This window comes from Hyla sarda, chromosome 8 (assembly GCF_029499605.1).
Source record: "Hyla sarda isolate aHylSar1 chromosome 8, aHylSar1.hap1, whole genome shotgun sequence".
Lineage (NCBI taxonomy): Eukaryota > Metazoa > Chordata > Amphibia > Anura > Hylidae > Hyla > Hyla sarda.
Genome location: NC_079196.1, coordinates 92,432,138 through 92,450,229, shown reverse-complemented (window position 1 = coordinate 92,450,229; position 18,092 = coordinate 92,432,138). Strand labels below are relative to the sequence as shown.

The 18,092-nt window shown below is 40.3% G+C and overlaps 1 protein-coding gene across 3 annotated transcripts in view; it reads left to right on the top strand.

The window, feature by feature from the left end:
* Positions 1 to 18,092, top strand: part of ARMC8 (armadillo repeat containing 8) — a 77,954-nt gene that overhangs the window by 17,775 nt on the left and 42,087 nt on the right. For all 3 annotated transcript variants that reach the window (XM_056536788.1, XM_056536787.1, XM_056536789.1), the window contains exons 2-11: positions 2,566 to 2,642; positions 2,831 to 2,902; positions 5,620 to 5,762; positions 5,861 to 5,958; positions 8,759 to 8,851; positions 8,972 to 9,052; positions 9,693 to 9,768; positions 12,207 to 12,297; positions 13,394 to 13,454; positions 15,168 to 15,368. In XM_056536788.1, coding sequence (XP_056392763.1) covers positions 2,566 to 2,642; positions 2,831 to 2,902; positions 5,620 to 5,762; positions 5,861 to 5,958; positions 8,759 to 8,851; positions 8,972 to 9,052; positions 9,693 to 9,768; positions 12,207 to 12,297; positions 13,394 to 13,454; positions 15,168 to 15,368 — 993 coding nt within the window. The remainder of the gene's footprint in view (positions 1 to 2,565; positions 2,643 to 2,830; positions 2,903 to 5,619; positions 5,763 to 5,860; positions 5,959 to 8,758; positions 8,852 to 8,971; positions 9,053 to 9,692; positions 9,769 to 12,206; positions 12,298 to 13,393; positions 13,455 to 15,167; positions 15,369 to 18,092) is intronic.

Here is an 18,092-nt window from a genome sequence, read left to right as displayed (position 1 = left end):
ATCTGGTATATGAGTATATTATTTAGGAGGGAGTGGTTGTAGTTTGTCACATGTATATATCACATCATCTCACAGAGAGCAATGTATTGATTTTCTACCATGAGCCAAGCTACACATACACTACTGCTGTTAACTTTAAGAATCCTATACATCTATCTAAGTTCACTTGATGCTAATCCTTCCATCAACCCTGTCCAACTCGCTAGGGCCCCCATACACATAAGCTGCTGGCCAACTTTTCCTTATAGTTGGCTACAGCTACTTGTTCCATTTACACGACTAACATTTATGATAGGAGTAAGCCTCTGCCCGACCCCATAACTCCTGAAACTGGTGAGTTTGACCAATGCCTGTCTGGTGTGTGTGGGCACCTACCCACATAAAAACAAACTTAATGGTGAGGACTTTCTGGGTAGTGTTTGCTTTTATTTTAGGAAATTTGTAGTTTATATAAAAGTCTAGAGCTGCAACGATTAATCGATAAAATGTGATAATGGAATTCGTTGTCGATGAATCCCGTTATCAAATAATCGCCCGATTCGTTGTTCTCAGCCAGGAGGCTACTGCGGTCAGGCACGAGTCCTGAAAAACCCACAGCAGCCTCGGTGACAGTGAGTCACTGTGGAAATTGTATCGCCCGGGACATGCAGTGCTGGGAAGGTGAATTCTTCAGGCATTTAGCCCTGCTTCGGGCAAGCGGGGCCAATTGCCTGAGGAATTCGCATATAACGGGGCAATCGGTTTTGCCCTGTAACTAAACTCCTATAGGCTGCAGCTGTGCGCTGCAGCCTATAGCGAGCCGCGCAGGACAACAGCGTCCCGGCGTAGGTGTGTGCGATGACGTCACTCATCGCGCGCACGTCCGTACCGAGGATACGGACCAGTAACAACAATGATCGCCGAGCCCCTAAGCCTGCCGGAGCACACATGGGGCCGGAGGACAGGTAGCAGGGGATCAGAGAGGAGGGGAGGTTTGGTAATAATGTGGTACAGGAGAGGGGAGGGGGTTTGGCTAAAATATCATGACATCAGGGTATCAGAGGAGGGGTATAATGGCATAGGGCATCAGAGGGGGTGATATAATGAAAGAGGGGGCATCAGAGGGGGGAATATAATCAAAGGGGGCATCAGAGGGGGGAAGGGGTATAATGGCACAGGGAGCATCAGAGGGGGGTAAAATGAAAGAGGGGGCTTCAGAGGAGGGAGTGGGTATAATGGCAAAGGGATCATCAGAGGGGGGTAATATAATAGCCCTACTTATTAAAGTGTGTGCAGTGCACACCCCTTTACCCGTGGGGGTATGTGCAGAGCATTGCACTCTTGTGCCTGTAGTAGACACAAGGGTCCAATGCTCTGCTCTGTAAATAAACCACTCCACCAATAAAAATTTAGCTCCCCCTTTTTCCTATTTCTATACAAAAAAAAGTTAAAAAAAATGATTCTTTTTTCTAAATTTTTTTTTTACATACGTTATCTGATACTGCCGCATGGCTAACTGCCTGAACTATTAAAATGTCATGTTAGTAAATCATTAACATTTTATTTTAATAGTTCAGATAGTTACTCATGCGGCAATATCAAATTTATGCTGGTTTCTGTAGATTAATAATGATCCTGTACAGCAACCGGCATAATTGTAAAAAATAAAATAAAATAAGGAAAGACAAATTTCAATTGCTGCTGTTTGGTCGCATCGATTGCTAGAAACTTTTAATATGGCCATTGTACATAATTTTTCAAGTAGAATCAGCTGAACCCCTTTTTTGGCATTTTCCGTTTTTTTTTTTTTTTTTTTTCCGATTAATTGATGAAATAATCGATTATTAAAATAATCGTTAGCTGCAGCCCTAATACAGTCATAGCCATAAATGTTGGCACCCCTGAAATTTTTCAAGAAAATGAGGTATTTCTCACAGAAAAGGATTGCAGTAACACATGTTTTGCTATACACATGTTTATTCCCTTTGTGTTTATTGGAACTAAACCAAAAAAGGGAGGAAAAAAAGCAAATTGGACATAATGTCACACCAAACTCCAAAAATGGCTGGACAAAATTATTGGTAAATAAGATTGTTTCAAGCATGTGATGCTCCTTTAAATTCACCTGGGGCAAGTAATAGGTGTGGGCAATATAAAAATCACACCTGAAAGCAGATAAAAAGGAGAGGAGTTCACTTAGTCTTTGCATTGTGTGTCTGTGTGTGCCACACTAAGCATGGGCAACAGAAAGAGGAGAAGAGAACTGTCTGAGGACTTGAGATCCAAAATTGTGGAAAAATATCAACAATCTCAAAGTTACAAGTCCATCTCCAGAGATCTAGATTTGCCTTTGTCCACAGAGCGCAACATTATCAAGAAGTTTGCAACCCATAGAACTGTAGCTAATCTCCCTGGGCATGGACAGAAGAGAAAAATTGACGAAAGATGTCAATGCAGGATAGTCCGGATGGTGGATAAGCAGCCCCAAACAAGTTCCTAAGATATTCAAGTTGTCCTGCAGGCTCAGGGAGCATCAGTGTTTCTGTCTGTGCTGTGAGTAACTTTTTTATCTGCTGTTACTTTTAGGAGGTTACAGCTAGCAGTCGGCATTATGTGGATAGACTTTTTGATCCGGATCCACAGAAAGTTCTACAGGGAGTTGTGTAAGTATATGTCTTTTTACTATATTATATATACTATTATATATTTCCTGTTTTTGTATCAAAATTTTTTGAAATGACATATATATATGGAAACATATGGTTGTTTTGTGTCCTATGTCCAGGAGCATAGTGTGTTTTTGTTATTCTCTGATCACTGAGCTCTGCATTATCTGTTCTTGAATCAACAGAGATATGAAAAATGCAGTTATTGGAAACAACAAGCAAAAAGCCAACTTGATAGTTTTGGGTGCAGTGCCAAGGTACAAATAGGTTTTATTTTGCTCATTAAAAATTGTGCCAATGCTATTTGGCAGTTTTAGGAGGTATTTTTTGTATTATAAGACAGTGTTGCTTCTAGGATTAAGGTATGCAAAATCAGACTATTTCTGGATTAAAGGGGTATTCGGAGTTAAAATGTCTTAGGAGATGAAATCATATTTTGGTGGAATGGAAGGATAGGGTTTTTTGACCACTAGAATTGATGCCCCTAAATCCCTTTTCCCCCATCTGCGATTTCTAGATTGGGATCTTGTCTCTATTATGATTGGAGCAGGGAGTTGCATATGTGCTTTACTTCTCCATCCATTTTCTATGGAGATACCAAACATAGCTGAGTACAACGCTTGGCTACCTTGGGCAGGTCTCATGGAGAATAAATGGAGCAGTAACGCCATTTTTCACATGCAAACAGTGTTTTCTACATAGACATGGTTTCTGTAAATGATCTCTCCGGCTATTATGTCCGGATCCTTGTATGTGTCTGATATTGTAAGTGGTTAATTTTAGAGGGTTCCAATCCTTTTAATAAACATCTGACATGTTACGGCCAGCAGTTCATGTGTCCATGGCAATGTTTCCCAACCAGTGTGCCTCCAGCTGTTGCAAAACTACAACTCCCAGCATGCCCGGACAGCCAGAGGCTGGCCCGGCATGTTGGGAATTGTAGTTTTGCAACAGCTGGAGGCACACTGGTTGGTAAACCCTGGTCCATGGACTTTCTGTGACTCCATAAACTGCTCACTCCACTTTTCAAGCAGAGGCAAGTGGTGACATCTGAAGCAAACAGATATAGAGCTCAGCTGAGCACTGCTGCCCATTCATTTTCATAGTATCAACACCCAGACCCCCCAGCGTTCTGAACCACTACTTGCTTTAACATGTCAAGTTTTTTTTTTTTCTTTAAAGGAACAGTACCCTTCCAGCATTCAAGTGGTACTCCGGTGAAAAACGTTTATTTATTTATTTTTTAATCAACTGGTACCAGAAAGATTTGTAATTTACTTCTATTAAAAAAATCTTAATCCTTCCAGTACTTATTAGCTGCTGAATACTACAGAGGAAATTATTTTCTTTTTGGAACACAGTGCTCTCTGCTGACATCACGAGCACAGTGCTCTCTGCTGACATCTCTTTCCATTTTAAGAACTGTCTAGAGAAGGAGAAAATCCCCATAGCAAACATATGCTGCTCCGGACAGTTCCTGACATGGACAAAGATGTCAGCAGAGAGCACTGTGTTCCAAAAAGAAAATAATTTCCTCTGTAGTAGGATTAAGATTTTTAAATAGAAGTAATTTACAAATCTGTTTAACTTTCTGGCACCAGTTGATAAAAAAATAAATAAATAATGTTTTCCACCGGAGTACCCCTTTAACGACAATGGACGTAAATGTACATCATGGTGCCGTGGTACTTAACGTACATTTACGCTCCGTCATAACTGCGAGCACTGGACCGGTGCTTGCGTAATGCTCGGCAGGTCCCGGCTGCTGTCAGCAGCCAGGGACCCGCCGGTTCTGGCGGACATCCGCGATCATACGGATGTTTGCCATTAACCCCTCAGATGCCGTGATTAATACAGATCACGGCATCTGCGGCAGTGCGGTACTTTGAATGGATGATCGGATCGCCGGCTGCGCTGCCACGGCGATCCGATCATTCAGCATGGCGGACGGAGGTCCCCTCACCTGGCTTCGTCCGTCTCCCAGGGTCTTCTGCTCTGGTCTGAGATCGAGCAGACTAGAACAGAAGATGACCGATAATACTGATCAGTGCTATGTCCTATACATAGCACTGAACAGTATTAGCAATCAAATGATTGCTATAGATAGTCCCCTATGGGGACTATTAAAGTGTAAAAATGAAAAAAAAAAAATTTAAAATCGTGAAAAATCCCCCTCCCCTAATAAAAAATTTAAAATGTTCTTTTTTCCTATTTTACCCCCATAAAGTGTAAAAAATAAAATAAAAAATGTATACACATATTTGGTATAGCCGTGTGCGTAAATGTCCGAAGTATTAAAATATAATGTTGTTTATCCCGTACGGTGAACGGCGTGAATGTAAAAAAAAAAAGCGCAAAATTGCATCTTTTTTATCACATTTTATTTTAAAAAATTATAAAAAAAATGTATAAGTTTTTTATACACATGTGGTATCAATAAAAAGGTGATAAAAATTTGCTAAATTGTGGTTTTCTTTTGAATTTCTCCTCAAAAATAGTATTTTTTTTGGTTGCGCCATACATTTTATGGTAAAATTAGTGATGTCATTACGCAGGACAACTGGTCGCGCAAAAAACAAGCCCTCATACTAGTCTGTGGATGAAAATATAAGAGTTAGGATTTTTAGAAGACGAGGAGGAAAAAAGGAAAATGCAAAAATAAAATTGGCCTGGTCCTTAAGGGGTTAAGGAAGACCTATTCTAACCTGGCTGTTCTTGCAGTTTCCATGAAATAACCATTTTCTTAGAGCTCAGTATTTTGACATTCCTAATACTGAGATGTAAGGAATAAAATCCTCTGGAATAGTTATGTCTTGTGCAATAGACATATATACTAAAATATAAATATTAAGAGTGCTAACAGAACAATGAACGGACAATTCACTTGTTACTTATTGCAGGGAATTTTGATCTATAACTTATTTGCTTATTACAATATTTTTTTGTAATCGAACATCATGATGTTCTTTGGCAGACTATTATATTTACTCCAGCAAGAGACGTCAAGCATAGAATTGAAGACGGAATGCGCTGTGGTCCTGGGCAGCTTGTCTATGGGCACCGAAAATAACGTGAAATCCCTTCTAGACTGCCACATAATCCCAGCCCTGCTGCAAGGTAGCTGTGACCTTACTGTGTATCGCTCTGGCCTGGTGTGTTGTACTGACCTGCTAGGCATTTCTCACTCTGACAGATTCATTACTCTGCATTTTCAGGCTTATTGTCAGCAGACATCCGATTCATTGAAGCTTGTCTGCGATGTCTCCGTACAATTTTCACCAGCCCTGTCACTCCAGTGGAACTTTTGTATACTGTAAGTGCTTTCATTTTCACTATATGAAAACTGTTAGTAGTAAGCATTAACTTTCCTTTGGCCCAGATTTATAAGTGTATGGGCACTGGTACATCTTAAAAACCAGGGGTTGGGGGGCAGGATGGTAATGAATGGGAACTAATCCCTTATCAGTATGTCCATAGCCACCCCCCGATACTACTGCCTATCAGTATGCCCCACAGATGAGCATATTTCATGTGCATTTTGGTCTCCATATTAGCATTCCGGGCTGACCAATAGTCTGATGACCCAAATTGACAGCTGCCCATTCCGGTCACCAGGCTTGGCTTCACTCTAGGACTTGCATCTATTTTACAGAAGCCAAACTATATGTGGAATGCGCTTGTCTATGGGGAGTCTTAGGGTACGTTCACAAGTAGCAAATTTGCAATGGATGCAGCTGCTAATTCAGAGCAAACCTGCGTTTTGTACACTCCATGGGTTGGGGACTGGATTAGTTTTTTTTTCTTATACTGTGCAGTAGCTAAAGGTCCCTTCTGCTGGATAACCCCTTTAACGACAACAGACATAAATGTACGTCTTGGTGCCATGGAACTTAATGCCAAGGTCGTACATTTATGTCATAGGCAGCATTCCTACTATGAAGCCAGCGAAGGAGCTGCACTCGCTTCCTATACACTATGAGCCGGCAGGAACTCCCCATTAATGGCGCACATCAGCGATCATGCTGATGCCGCCATTAACTGTTTGGATGCAACGATTAGTACTGATCACAGCATCTAAAATATTTGCAGTGTTAGTCTTCACTCATTGGTCCACCAGCGGCAAGTCCAAACTTACTGATTTTTTTAAATCACAAAAATGAAATAAAAAGTGATAAAAATAAAGTCACATATACGCAAAGGTGGTACTGATAAGAACTACCGATCACTTATATGGAAATTAAGAAAATTATAGGGGTCAGAAAAGGACGATTTTTAAACATACCGTACTTTTTGGGTTTGTTTGTTTGTTGTTTTTGTTAAAGCAGTACAATAATAGAAAAGTATGTAACCATGGGTATCATTTTAATTGTATTGACCTACAGAATAAAAATACTGGAGGAGATTCACAAAAAAAATTTCCCCAAAAATAATCAATTTCTCGCCAAAATTTTGGTGCGAAAAGTATTGACCACATTTTCAAAGAGCTTTGTGCCACGGTTTACACTATTCACATCAGTTTTGTAAAAGTGGGCGTGTCCACATATATTGTATGCTTTACATGATATTTTCAGGGGGTGAGAGTCCAGTTTACATCAAAAATTTCACACCAGCTTTTTGATAGTGTAGAAATCACAGAAATGGTTCTAGTTTTATTTTATTTTAATTTTTTTCTTAATTTTTTGGGGAAAAGGTGTTCTTTCAGTAATTACGGTATTAAAAAAAAAATTATTATTTGTGAAAAATGTAAAAAAAAAATATATATATATTTCTTGGTCACTACACCTGCACATTTAAGCTCAGAAATGTTTTATTTATACAGTTATCGCTTGTCTGAGCACTAGTAACCATGGAATATTTCATGAGATGTTTCTGAAAGGATTTTATGGGATGTTAAATTTGGCACAAAAATCTGCGATTTTGGCACCAAACTCGGCAATTTTGGTGCCAAAAAAAATCCAATATGGCTGGAAAAAAAAATTGGCGCAAAAAGAACCAAAAGTGGCGTGAAAATGAATTTTCATAGCAGCACAAGAGACCTTTGAAAAATACATTTTCTCATTTTCATATTTTCAAAGCAACACAAGAGACCTTTGAAAATGTGAGGAGAAAAAAAAAGGTGTGAATAATATCGCTGGAACAGAAATTACTGTCGTTTTTGAGAATCTCCCCCAGTGTGTCAGTTTTATTGTAAAGTGCACTGTGTAAAAACAAAGCCCTCCAACATTTGCTAAATTGCAGTTCTCTCTTCAATTTCTTCTAACAAAAAATATTATTTTTGGTTATGCTGTATATTTTATGGTAATGTTAAAGGTGTCATTACCAAGTACAATTGGCCACCAAAAAACAAGGCTTGATATGGCTTATGAATGAAAAATCTAAGTTATGGCTCTTAGAAAACAAGGAGGAAAAATGAAAAAAATAAAATGAGTTGTGTCCTTAAGGCCAAATTTGGCTGTGTCCTTAAGAGTTAGTTTTTTTTTCCTGTTATTTTAATTATTTGTTTATCTATGTCTTTATTTGATGCATGTATTTGTATTGCCTTAACTTCTTTGTTAGATGAGTTATCAGTTTTTTTTACTTGGCTATAAGTTAAAGCCATTTCCTGATTAAAAGTAGGTGTCTGGGACATCTAAAGGGGTTATACTGGATTACTGAGTTACAGCAACAGGTACAGTATGTATGACGTGTGCTTGTGCTAATCTGTTTGAGTTATACATGGTTCAGGGTAGGTAACACCAATAACAATTAAATTACTCATTTATGTCTATGTAAATGCAAATAATTCTGGGTTTTGCTGTGAACCAAGGAGTTCCATTGATTCGTGGTGGCTCAGTTGGTAAAGTGAAATAAAAAAAACAGTCCAACACAATCCAGAGGAAAAATTGCATACTTTATTTAAATCTTCATATAAAAAAGCAACCACATTTTTTAAAGCAGCTGCCGCACTATGGCTGCATTTGGCTTCATTGCGGTTTATAATGTAGATTTCAATAAAAGAATAGACTTTTCCCTAAGGATTATATGGGACCATTTTGTTTTCATTGTTTAGGATAGTCCATCTAATAAAAGACCTGGACATGTTTTTATGATATATTTTTATCTTCCTTTCCTAGGACGCCACTGTAATCCCGCACCTTATGTTGTTGCTCAGCAGATCTCTGCACTCACAGGAATACATCTGCCAGATCTTCGCTCACTGTTGTAAAGTAAATCCTTTTTCATTCTTAATTTTCCTTTTTATTTGTGTTATCCATTGAAAGCTATCATATATGTTCAATCATTTCTCAGGCATTGCACTGGTTAAATGCTTCCTTTGTTTGTTGCAGGCCCCAGATCATCAAACAATTTTGTTTAATCATGGTGTGGTCCAAAATATTGCACATCTTCTTACATCTGTGTCATATAAAGTAAGTCAACACTTCTTACTAAATACACTTCATTTACTAGTACTGAACATGTAAATAGTGGTGATGTACTTTTGGGAAGAAATGCATTCATTATGTTGGGTGAAACGAAGCCTTTCCCTTCATACAATTTGCGCTGTTATGTTTAATTCAGCGAGCGGTGATTCCGCCTGGCGGCCGCCACTGGGGGTACTTCAGCGCTAGGGCCGCGGGGCACTGAGCCATCACCATTGACGGCTATGCAGTGCTTGCGGAATCCGCGCAAAGAATGAACATGTCCTTTCTTTGCGCAGAACAATTTCAGCGGCGGAATTCTCCGCCGCTGAAATTCCGCAGTGTGAATGGGTCTCGCCGAGACCCATTCACACTAATGTTAAGTTCACACCACGGAATTCCGCTCGTAGTAAAGACTCCAAGCTCACTGTCAGACATGAGATAGTCAGACATGACTAAACTATTCTCTCAAATTTTAGCTCTCGTTTACATACGAACAAAAAATGCTTCCCTGACTACATTGGACTTGTAGTTTACATACTTGAAATTAAACACAGAGGAATAGATATATATGAACTATAGTAAATGTGAAAAGACCTTTCCATGTTGAATACAATTTACTTTTTAACCAAATTGTTTTTCATCCTAGGTACGCATGCAAGCATTAAAGTGTTTTTCAGTTTTAGCATTTGACAATCCCCAGGTATCAATGACCCTTGTAAATGGTAAGTGTTTTTGCATTTCCCTTATTGCTTACTACAGTGCACTCTTTTATTTCAGTTAGGGCTTTAATTTCTCTAGATACGTTTTATTTATGTATTTTATTGGATGTGGACACATACAAAAATACAAAGAAACCCCAAGAATATATCAGTAGGTATATGAGATCATCCTGTCTGGGAAGATTTATCTCGTATTTTGTCTCCTTGCTTCCATAATCTGATCTTCCTTGTTATACAGCCCCGTCCACTCTTATGTCTACATAGTCAGTTCTGTATTACCGGACTGTTTAACCCCTTAAGGATATGCACCGTAAATGTACGACACTGCATAGTGTCACTTAGCGCACAGCGCTGTACTCTTACTGCGTGGCTGTGATGCGACCCACGGACCCACCCGTAATGGCGGACATCAGCGATCGCGCTGATGATCAATACAGATCACGGCATCTGCGGCAGTGCGGCCCTTATAATGGCTGATCTGATCGCCCGCAGCACTGCCATGGGGATCAGGTCGGCCAAGATGGCGGACGGTGGTCCCCTCACCTGCCTCCGTCCGTCTCCCAGGGTCTTCTGCACTGATCTGCCTTTCAGCAGACCAGAGCAGAAGATCGCTGATAATACTGATCAGTGCGATGCCCTATACATGGCACTGAACAGTATTAGCAATCTAAAGATTGCTATGAGTAGTCCCCTATGGGGACTAAAAAAGTGTTAAATAAATATAAAAAATAGTTAAATTTTTTTTTTTAAATCCCCTCCCAATAAAGTTTTAAATCACCCCTTTTCCCCATATTAATACAAAAAAGTGTAAAAAAAAAAAAAGATGAATAATAAACATATTTGGTATTGTCACGTGCGTAAATGTACGAACTATAAATATAATGTTATTGATGGCCGGAGGAAGCACGGAAAACCATGCGAAACGGAATCTGTTGCCTTTTTTTTGTCCCCCCACTGTATCCCTACACCCTGTATGTGAGTATGCTACTGCATTGATAATGCAATAAAAAGAAAAAGAAGTCTGCCAGTTTATTCTACACTCTACTGTACATGTATATAATGTTATTGATCCTGTATGGTGAACGGCTTTAACGTAAAAAAATAAAAATTCAAAAATGTCTGCTGTTTTGTCACATCAAACTGCAATTTTTTTTTTTAAAGCAATCAAAAATAAGCCCTCACACATCCCTGAATACGGAAAAATAAGAAAGTTCGAGGTGGTCAAAATAGGGCAATTTTAAACATACTGATGTTGTAAAAAGAATAGTTTGAGATTTTTAGCAGCAGTACAGTAATAGAAATGTATTTAACCATGGGTATCATTTTAATCAGATTGACGCAGAGAATAAAGAAAACATTTGAAAAAACAGGCCTGGTCTTTCAGGGGCGTACAGGTTTATTTGCATTGGTCCTTAAGGGGTTAAGGTCAAAATGGACGGACTGTATCCTTAAGGGGTTAAAGACATCACAGTTCACTTTACTGAGAACTTCAGTGTGTAAATGCACAATAGAGAAGTGACCTGTCGCCTAGAAAGCTAAACAGTCCTTTAATAATTTCAACACAAAGCATGGAGCACTCACCAGCAATCAGTAGTAGTCTTTTAATTATTTTTTATTTTTTAATTTATGCTGTTTGGCAGATACAAGGATGCAGGAGTGAAGTGGAGGCGGGGGACATTCACCGAGGATACAGCCGTTGCTCCCCTGTATGAACTTCCCTGTTGTATCCCTGAAAGACAGCATAAATAAAGAAAATTAAAGACTAGTGTTGCTGATAAGTGCTCCAGGCTAGGTGTAGTGAGAATATTTAGGACTTCACCTGTACATGAATTCACAATATGCCTTATATGTGTATGCCAAAAGGAAATGATTTACTTCTCACTTCCCTGTCCATGCCCTGAGCAGATTGTTGAGTAAGGCATGACTTATAAATTGTATCGAACTGCAGAGCAGATAATGGATATTTAACTCGCTGCTTACTTTTTGGGTGGGGTATTTGTCACATTTAGCAGCTGGCTTAAAACTAGTATTTATTACCTAAGACATTATTGCTGTGGGAAGTCACAGATTCAGGCAATGTATGCTTGTCACCACTGCTTCCTCGTTCCTTTTAACATGCTGTCCTTTGCAGGACCTGCCAATCCCTGGCCGCAGCGGTGTCACTTCACAATCCAGTGATTGGCTGAGCAGGGTAGATTTTGCGAGGGCAACAGGTTAAAGGAGAGGGGGAAGGGGCAGTGACAAGTAGGGACTGGAAAACAACAGAATGGAAACTGCAGGGCATCAGGGAAGACAAATATAGCCATTCTTTTTTATATATTTAACAAACTCTGTGCTAAATATAAAACATTTTCTGTACCCAGATAATTAGGATTGACAGTAAACCATTGTATTGATGACTTACAACTTACCCTCACCGTTTGTTTGTTTTTCTTTTGTAGTATTGGTTGATGGGGAATTGTTACCACAGATTTTTGTGAAGATGTTACAGCGTGACAAACCTATTGAGATGCAACTGACAGCAGCAAAATGGTAATAATAATACATTTGTAATTTTTTTCGTCAGGTATAAAGAAAGGGCAAAAAAAAAAAAACAACTGTAGTAAACACTGAATGTAATCGACTGACATAGACCATTTTGCTTTCATACTCTGCTTTCCTGATGTCATTGACACATGATCGTTCACAAATCTGCGAAGGAGGAACATGATCGACAAGATCACTTTGTGGTCATGATCTAAAGCCAAGTAACCATTTGGTGCAATTCTTGCAGGTTTTACATTGATAATTCACAATAAAGTACAGTGCACTGCAAGTGAAAACTTCTTTCACATGCTGTGGGAAAATATCTTCTCAGATTTAGAGATCATTAAAATGTTATTCTACAGCATGTCTTCTTTGTCACACATTTCTTTTGACTTGTCATGGATTTCATTCTGTGCCTTGTAAAAGCTAGGTGTAAATTTGTATATCAGTACATGTGGATGTTGCAGATTTCTTAAATCTGCAGTATTTGCTATAGACGAAAGTATGTTTTTCAACATAGACATTACAACACCAAAAAGGACAAGCTGTAATATGCAAATTGAGAAAGTAGCAGTCACTACCATCTGCAAATGATCACATTTTCGGATACCTAGCTTCAATCTCTGGCACGTGGGAGGGGCTTCAGTGGTATAAAAGCTACAGATGCTCCATTGTTCTAATGCTACCGCTCTTGTTAGTGCTACTGTGAACAGCCTGCCTTACCTGTGCATCCTAACATGACCTGCAGCCTCTCCGGACTTGCCTTCCATCAAGCACATCTGGGAAGCCATTGGTATTCAATTGCAAAGGGAGCTGCCAGCTGCTGATCTTGATGGTTTGCATGTCCAAAAATTTAAGATTGTTAGATCAGTCATGTAGTGGACACAAACCATGTTAGAAAACCCCCATTCTGTTTATAGCGAGGTCCACTGGGCTTCATAATGTTGCCTACTGTGTTGAGTAGAGAATAATTCTGCATACTGCAGTGTTCTTCCTGTAATTAAAAAGCATTGCACAAGTATTAAAATTGCTACTTTTTATGAACAACTTCAAGTAACAGAATATTATAATGTAAGTCTTTACAACTACTTTCTTCTTTCAGCTTAACCTACATGTGTAGAGCAGGCTCTATAAGAACAGATGACAACTGCATTGTGTTAAAAGTAAGTGATGTCATTTTCAGTATGTTTATATTATCTATGCATTTAAAGCATCTTTGTCATTTCAAGTGACTTTTCAGGCTAAACTGCTCTGTGTACATAAGGAGCAACCCTATTTCTGGTCATATTATAACTTGTATATGGTATTTTTCTGCACATTTGTGCTCTGTAGGCTCTATCTCTAATTTGCATTCTCTTAGAGCCAGTGTGCAGACACAGGAAAAAGCTGAGCTGAGGATCTGAGCAGAAAGGAGGGGGGGGGGGGGGGAGAGAGAAGCTTGATAACGGGAAAAAAAATCACTTGTAGTATTGATCAATACAAAGTTTGTTTGACAGTGCCTATTTAAAAATAAGTGTATAAAAGTATCACTAAAGCAAATGTACATTGCCTTGCCTGACCAGATTATACTATAGTAGTGTTTAGAAGTGAAAGACTCATACCACCAAAGACCGGTCAGAAAATGCCTAGGCAAAGAGTAGTATATGTGTTTTGCACTAATCTAGTGATGCCCTTTTTACATTGAGGGCATGAAAAAAAAATCTTAGTTACCGTATCTACTCGAGTATAAGCTGACCTGAATATAACCTGAGGCCCTTAATTTCACCCCAAAAACCCAGGAAAAGTTATTGACTCGACTATAAGCCTAGGGTGGGAAATACATCATCCCCCCCCCTGTCATTAACACCCCCGTCATCATCACCCTGTCATTTTCACCCCCATCATCATCAACCCGTCATTTTCACCCCCGTCATCATCACCCTGTCATCACCCCCCCTTCATCATCACCGCGTGTCAATCCCTTTCAGTGGTCTTCAACATGCTGACCTCCAGTCGTTGCAAAACTACAACTCCCAGCCATCGGCTGTCCGGGCATGCTGGGAGTTGTAGTTTTAAAACATCTGCAGGTCCGCAGGTTGAAGACCACTGCCGGGCCTTTGTCATCATCCAGACCCCCCTTTAGTTTTTTACTCACCTCCCCTCGGTGGGAAGGAAGGCTCAGCCGGTTCGGGCCATCTATGCTGCAGGGACCGTCCGGTGGGGAGCGTTAGTCGTTCCAGGCTGTCCCTGGGCCGACCGTGACTAGTGACGTTGCCTTGACGATGAAGCACAGGGACGTTCATGCGCAGGTACGTCTGCTGTGCACGGACGTCCCTGTGCGTCGTCGTCAAGGCAATGTCACTATGCTGGGGCCGGCCTGGAGCGGAGAAGAGGGCCTCCAGGTGAAAATCGACAGCTTGGAACGACTAACCCTCCCCACCGGACGGTCCCTGCAGCATAGATGGCCCAAACCGGCTGACCCTTCCTTCCCACCGAGGGGAGGTGAGTAGAAAACTAAAGGGGGGTCTGGATGATGACAAAGGCCTGGCAGTGGTCTTCAACCTGCAGACCTCAAGATGTTTCAAAACTACAATTCGCAGCATGCCGATGGCTGTCCGGGCATGCTGGGAGTTGTAGTTTTGCAACATCTGGAGGTCCGCAGGTTGAAGATCTCTGAGAAGGGATTGACATGCGGAGAGTTCAATCGAGTATAAGCCGAGGGTGGGAGTTTTCAGCACGAAAAATCGTGCTGAAAAACTCGGCTTATACTCGAGTATATACGGTACATTATCTTGGAAGTTCTCACTGTGTGTAATGGCTAATGCTGAATGCTTGTAAACTGGATTTTAGTGAATAAATATTATAACCAGTAAATTAATTCTTACAAAATCTTTCAGACCCTTCCCTGTTTGGTACGAATGTGCAACAAAGAACGCCTTCTGGAGGAGAGAGTGGAAGGGGCAGAAACTCTAGCTTATCTTATTGAACCTGATGTGGAACTGCAACGAATTGCAAGCATTACAGACCATCTAATCGCCATGCTGGCTGACTACTTCAAGTACCCCAGCTCAGTTAGTGCCATCACTGATATAAAGAGGGTATGTATAGTCCTTGTTTTCAAGTGATTTATCTGCAACATACAAACCTATGTATTTTGTTTTACTAATCATGTATATCAACAGCATGTTTAGGCCTTATGCTCAGAAAAAGACTAGGACAACCCCTGTTCAAATCTTCTACTGTCATAGAGGGTGGTTCCCACTGCAGCAACAACATTTCACACTTTGGAGGAGTCGGTGTGACCATGTATTACCTTTATTTGTACGGACTCTGTGTATCACAACATTTGTTCTGACCGCAGTCAGGCACAGTTTCCCTTAGTGCAAATGCTTGGTTTACACATAGTATTTTGGTCAATATTTGGTGCTCATTTTGGTCCGTATTTTTAGACAAAACCAGTAGCCGAACTGACACGAGTAAAGCTATAAGAGAAAGAATGGCAACACCTTCTGTGTTTTGATCCCACTCCTGGTTTTATGTAAAAATACTGCCAAAATAAGCTCCAAAATACTACATGTGAACACAGCCTAACAGTTTTAGGGGTCTCATCTGCCGGACCTACCAACGAGGCCTCAGTTAGAGAAGTAATTGTCCTCATGGAACAACCCATTTCATGCATGTCCAAATTTAACTTAAAATATGTTTGTTTGTTTTTTTCCATGTACGCTATATGGGGAAAAAATATAGCATAAGTTCTATAGTTAAAGGGGTATTCCTTATTACATATAAGAAAATTGTATTTAAAGTGTAGCTCCAAAGTGCAGCTGCCACCCAGTCTTCACATTGGACATGGAGAGTCGCAGTTATCGTGGAACTGCTGGAGCAAGTTCTGTGCAAAAGCACCTTTAATTAGAACAGAGCTTCTGCATAGAATATGTTTGTCGTAGGTAGGATGCCTTGGCAATGTGGTGCTCAGGGTGGACCCCCATGTGATGTCACCGCCTCTGACCAGTTCATACAGTGTGTATGTATATATTAGAGATGAGCGAACTTACAGTAAATTTGATTCGACACAAACTTCTCGGCTCGGCAGTTGATGACTTTTCCTGCATAAATTAGTTCAGCTTTCAGGTGCTCCCATGGGCTGGAAAAGGTGGATACAGTCCTAGGAGACTCTTTCCTAGGAATGTATCCACCTTTTCCAGCCCACCGGAGCACCTGAAGGCTGAACTAATTTACGCAGGATAAGTCATCAACTGCCGAGCCGAGAAGTTCGTGACGAATCGAATTTACTGTAAGTTCGCTCATCTCTAGTATATATCTCTCTCTATATATATATATATCTCTCTCTCTCTCTCTCTATATATATATATATATATATATATATATATATATATCTATCTATATCTATATATATATCTATATATCTATTTAAATTAGCTTACCACACCACCTTCACAGGTAGTGTGTCCTGCAAAACAGCTCAGGCTCCATATATATATATATATATATATATATATCTCCAAAAAAAAGAAAAGCGGCACTCCAATGGCAAAAAAATGTGTATTTATTCACCCATCAAGTCAATGCGACGTTTCAGCCTCACAATGAAGCCTTTCTCAAGCTTGAGAAAGGCTTCATTGTGAGGCTGAAACGTCGCATTGACTTGATGAGTGAATAAATACACCTTTTTTTGCCATTGGAGTGCCGCTTTTCTTTTTTTGGAGGTGTTTGAAGAAGGATTTGGAGTTTGAACCTGTGAAAGCTGAGCACCCGATTTGGACTTTAAGTCCTATTTTACAGTGCCGGTTCCCTTATTCTTTACCATATATATATATATATATATATATATATATATATATATATATATATATTTAGATTACAGTATAGCAAACAAATATAAATAGATTTTTTTCAGACTGGCCACAGCGATAAAACATAATGTATACATGTAGTTAATATATCAATAACATTAGTAGAGGACATCTAAGAATTAGAGCCTTGGAATTTCTGTAAGACCATAGGTCACGCAAGATTACATGTATGAGTAATTCCTACCTTAAGGGTAGGGTCACACATTGTGTATACGCAACATATTTAACGCTGCGCAAAATATGCTGTGCAGCAGGAAATATGCTGCTTATTCTCCTATGAGGAGACACAGGGCTTCTCTGCGGCAGCCCTGTGTGCTCAGTGAGGTTTGGAGGTGGGCCGCATGTCACAGTCATGTCTGTTCTGGGCCCACCTCCAAACATAGTAATATAGTTTGTAAGGTCAAGTAGTCCATCGAGTTCACCCTACTGTGTTGATCCAGAGGAAGGTGAAAACCCCCCATGAGGCTGATGCCAATTGCCCCATGACAGAGGAAAATTCCTTCCCGACCCCAATAAATCTCTGAATCAACATCAAACCTCACAACACACATGGCTACTGCGGGGAAGTCCTGTGTCTGCTCATAGGAGAACTAGAGTGTATTTCCCGCTGCACAACAGATTTTGCGCAATGTGAAATGTGCTTAATATACGCAATGTGTGACCCTACCCTGAGTATATAAAAGCAGTTAAAGGGGTAGTCCAGTGGTGAAAAACGTATCCCCTATCCTAAGGATAGGGGATACGTTTCAGATAGTTGGAAGTCCGACCGCTGGGGCCCCCCGCGCCAGATAGCGCGTGTTGACCACCGCACGTAGTGGCGGCCGACACGCCCCTTCAATCCAACTCTATGGCGGTGGTCAACACGCCCCCTTCCCGCAGGCTGTAAGGGTCCCGTACAGGAGATCGCAGGGGGCCCCAGTGGTCGGACCCCCCCACAATCTGAAACTT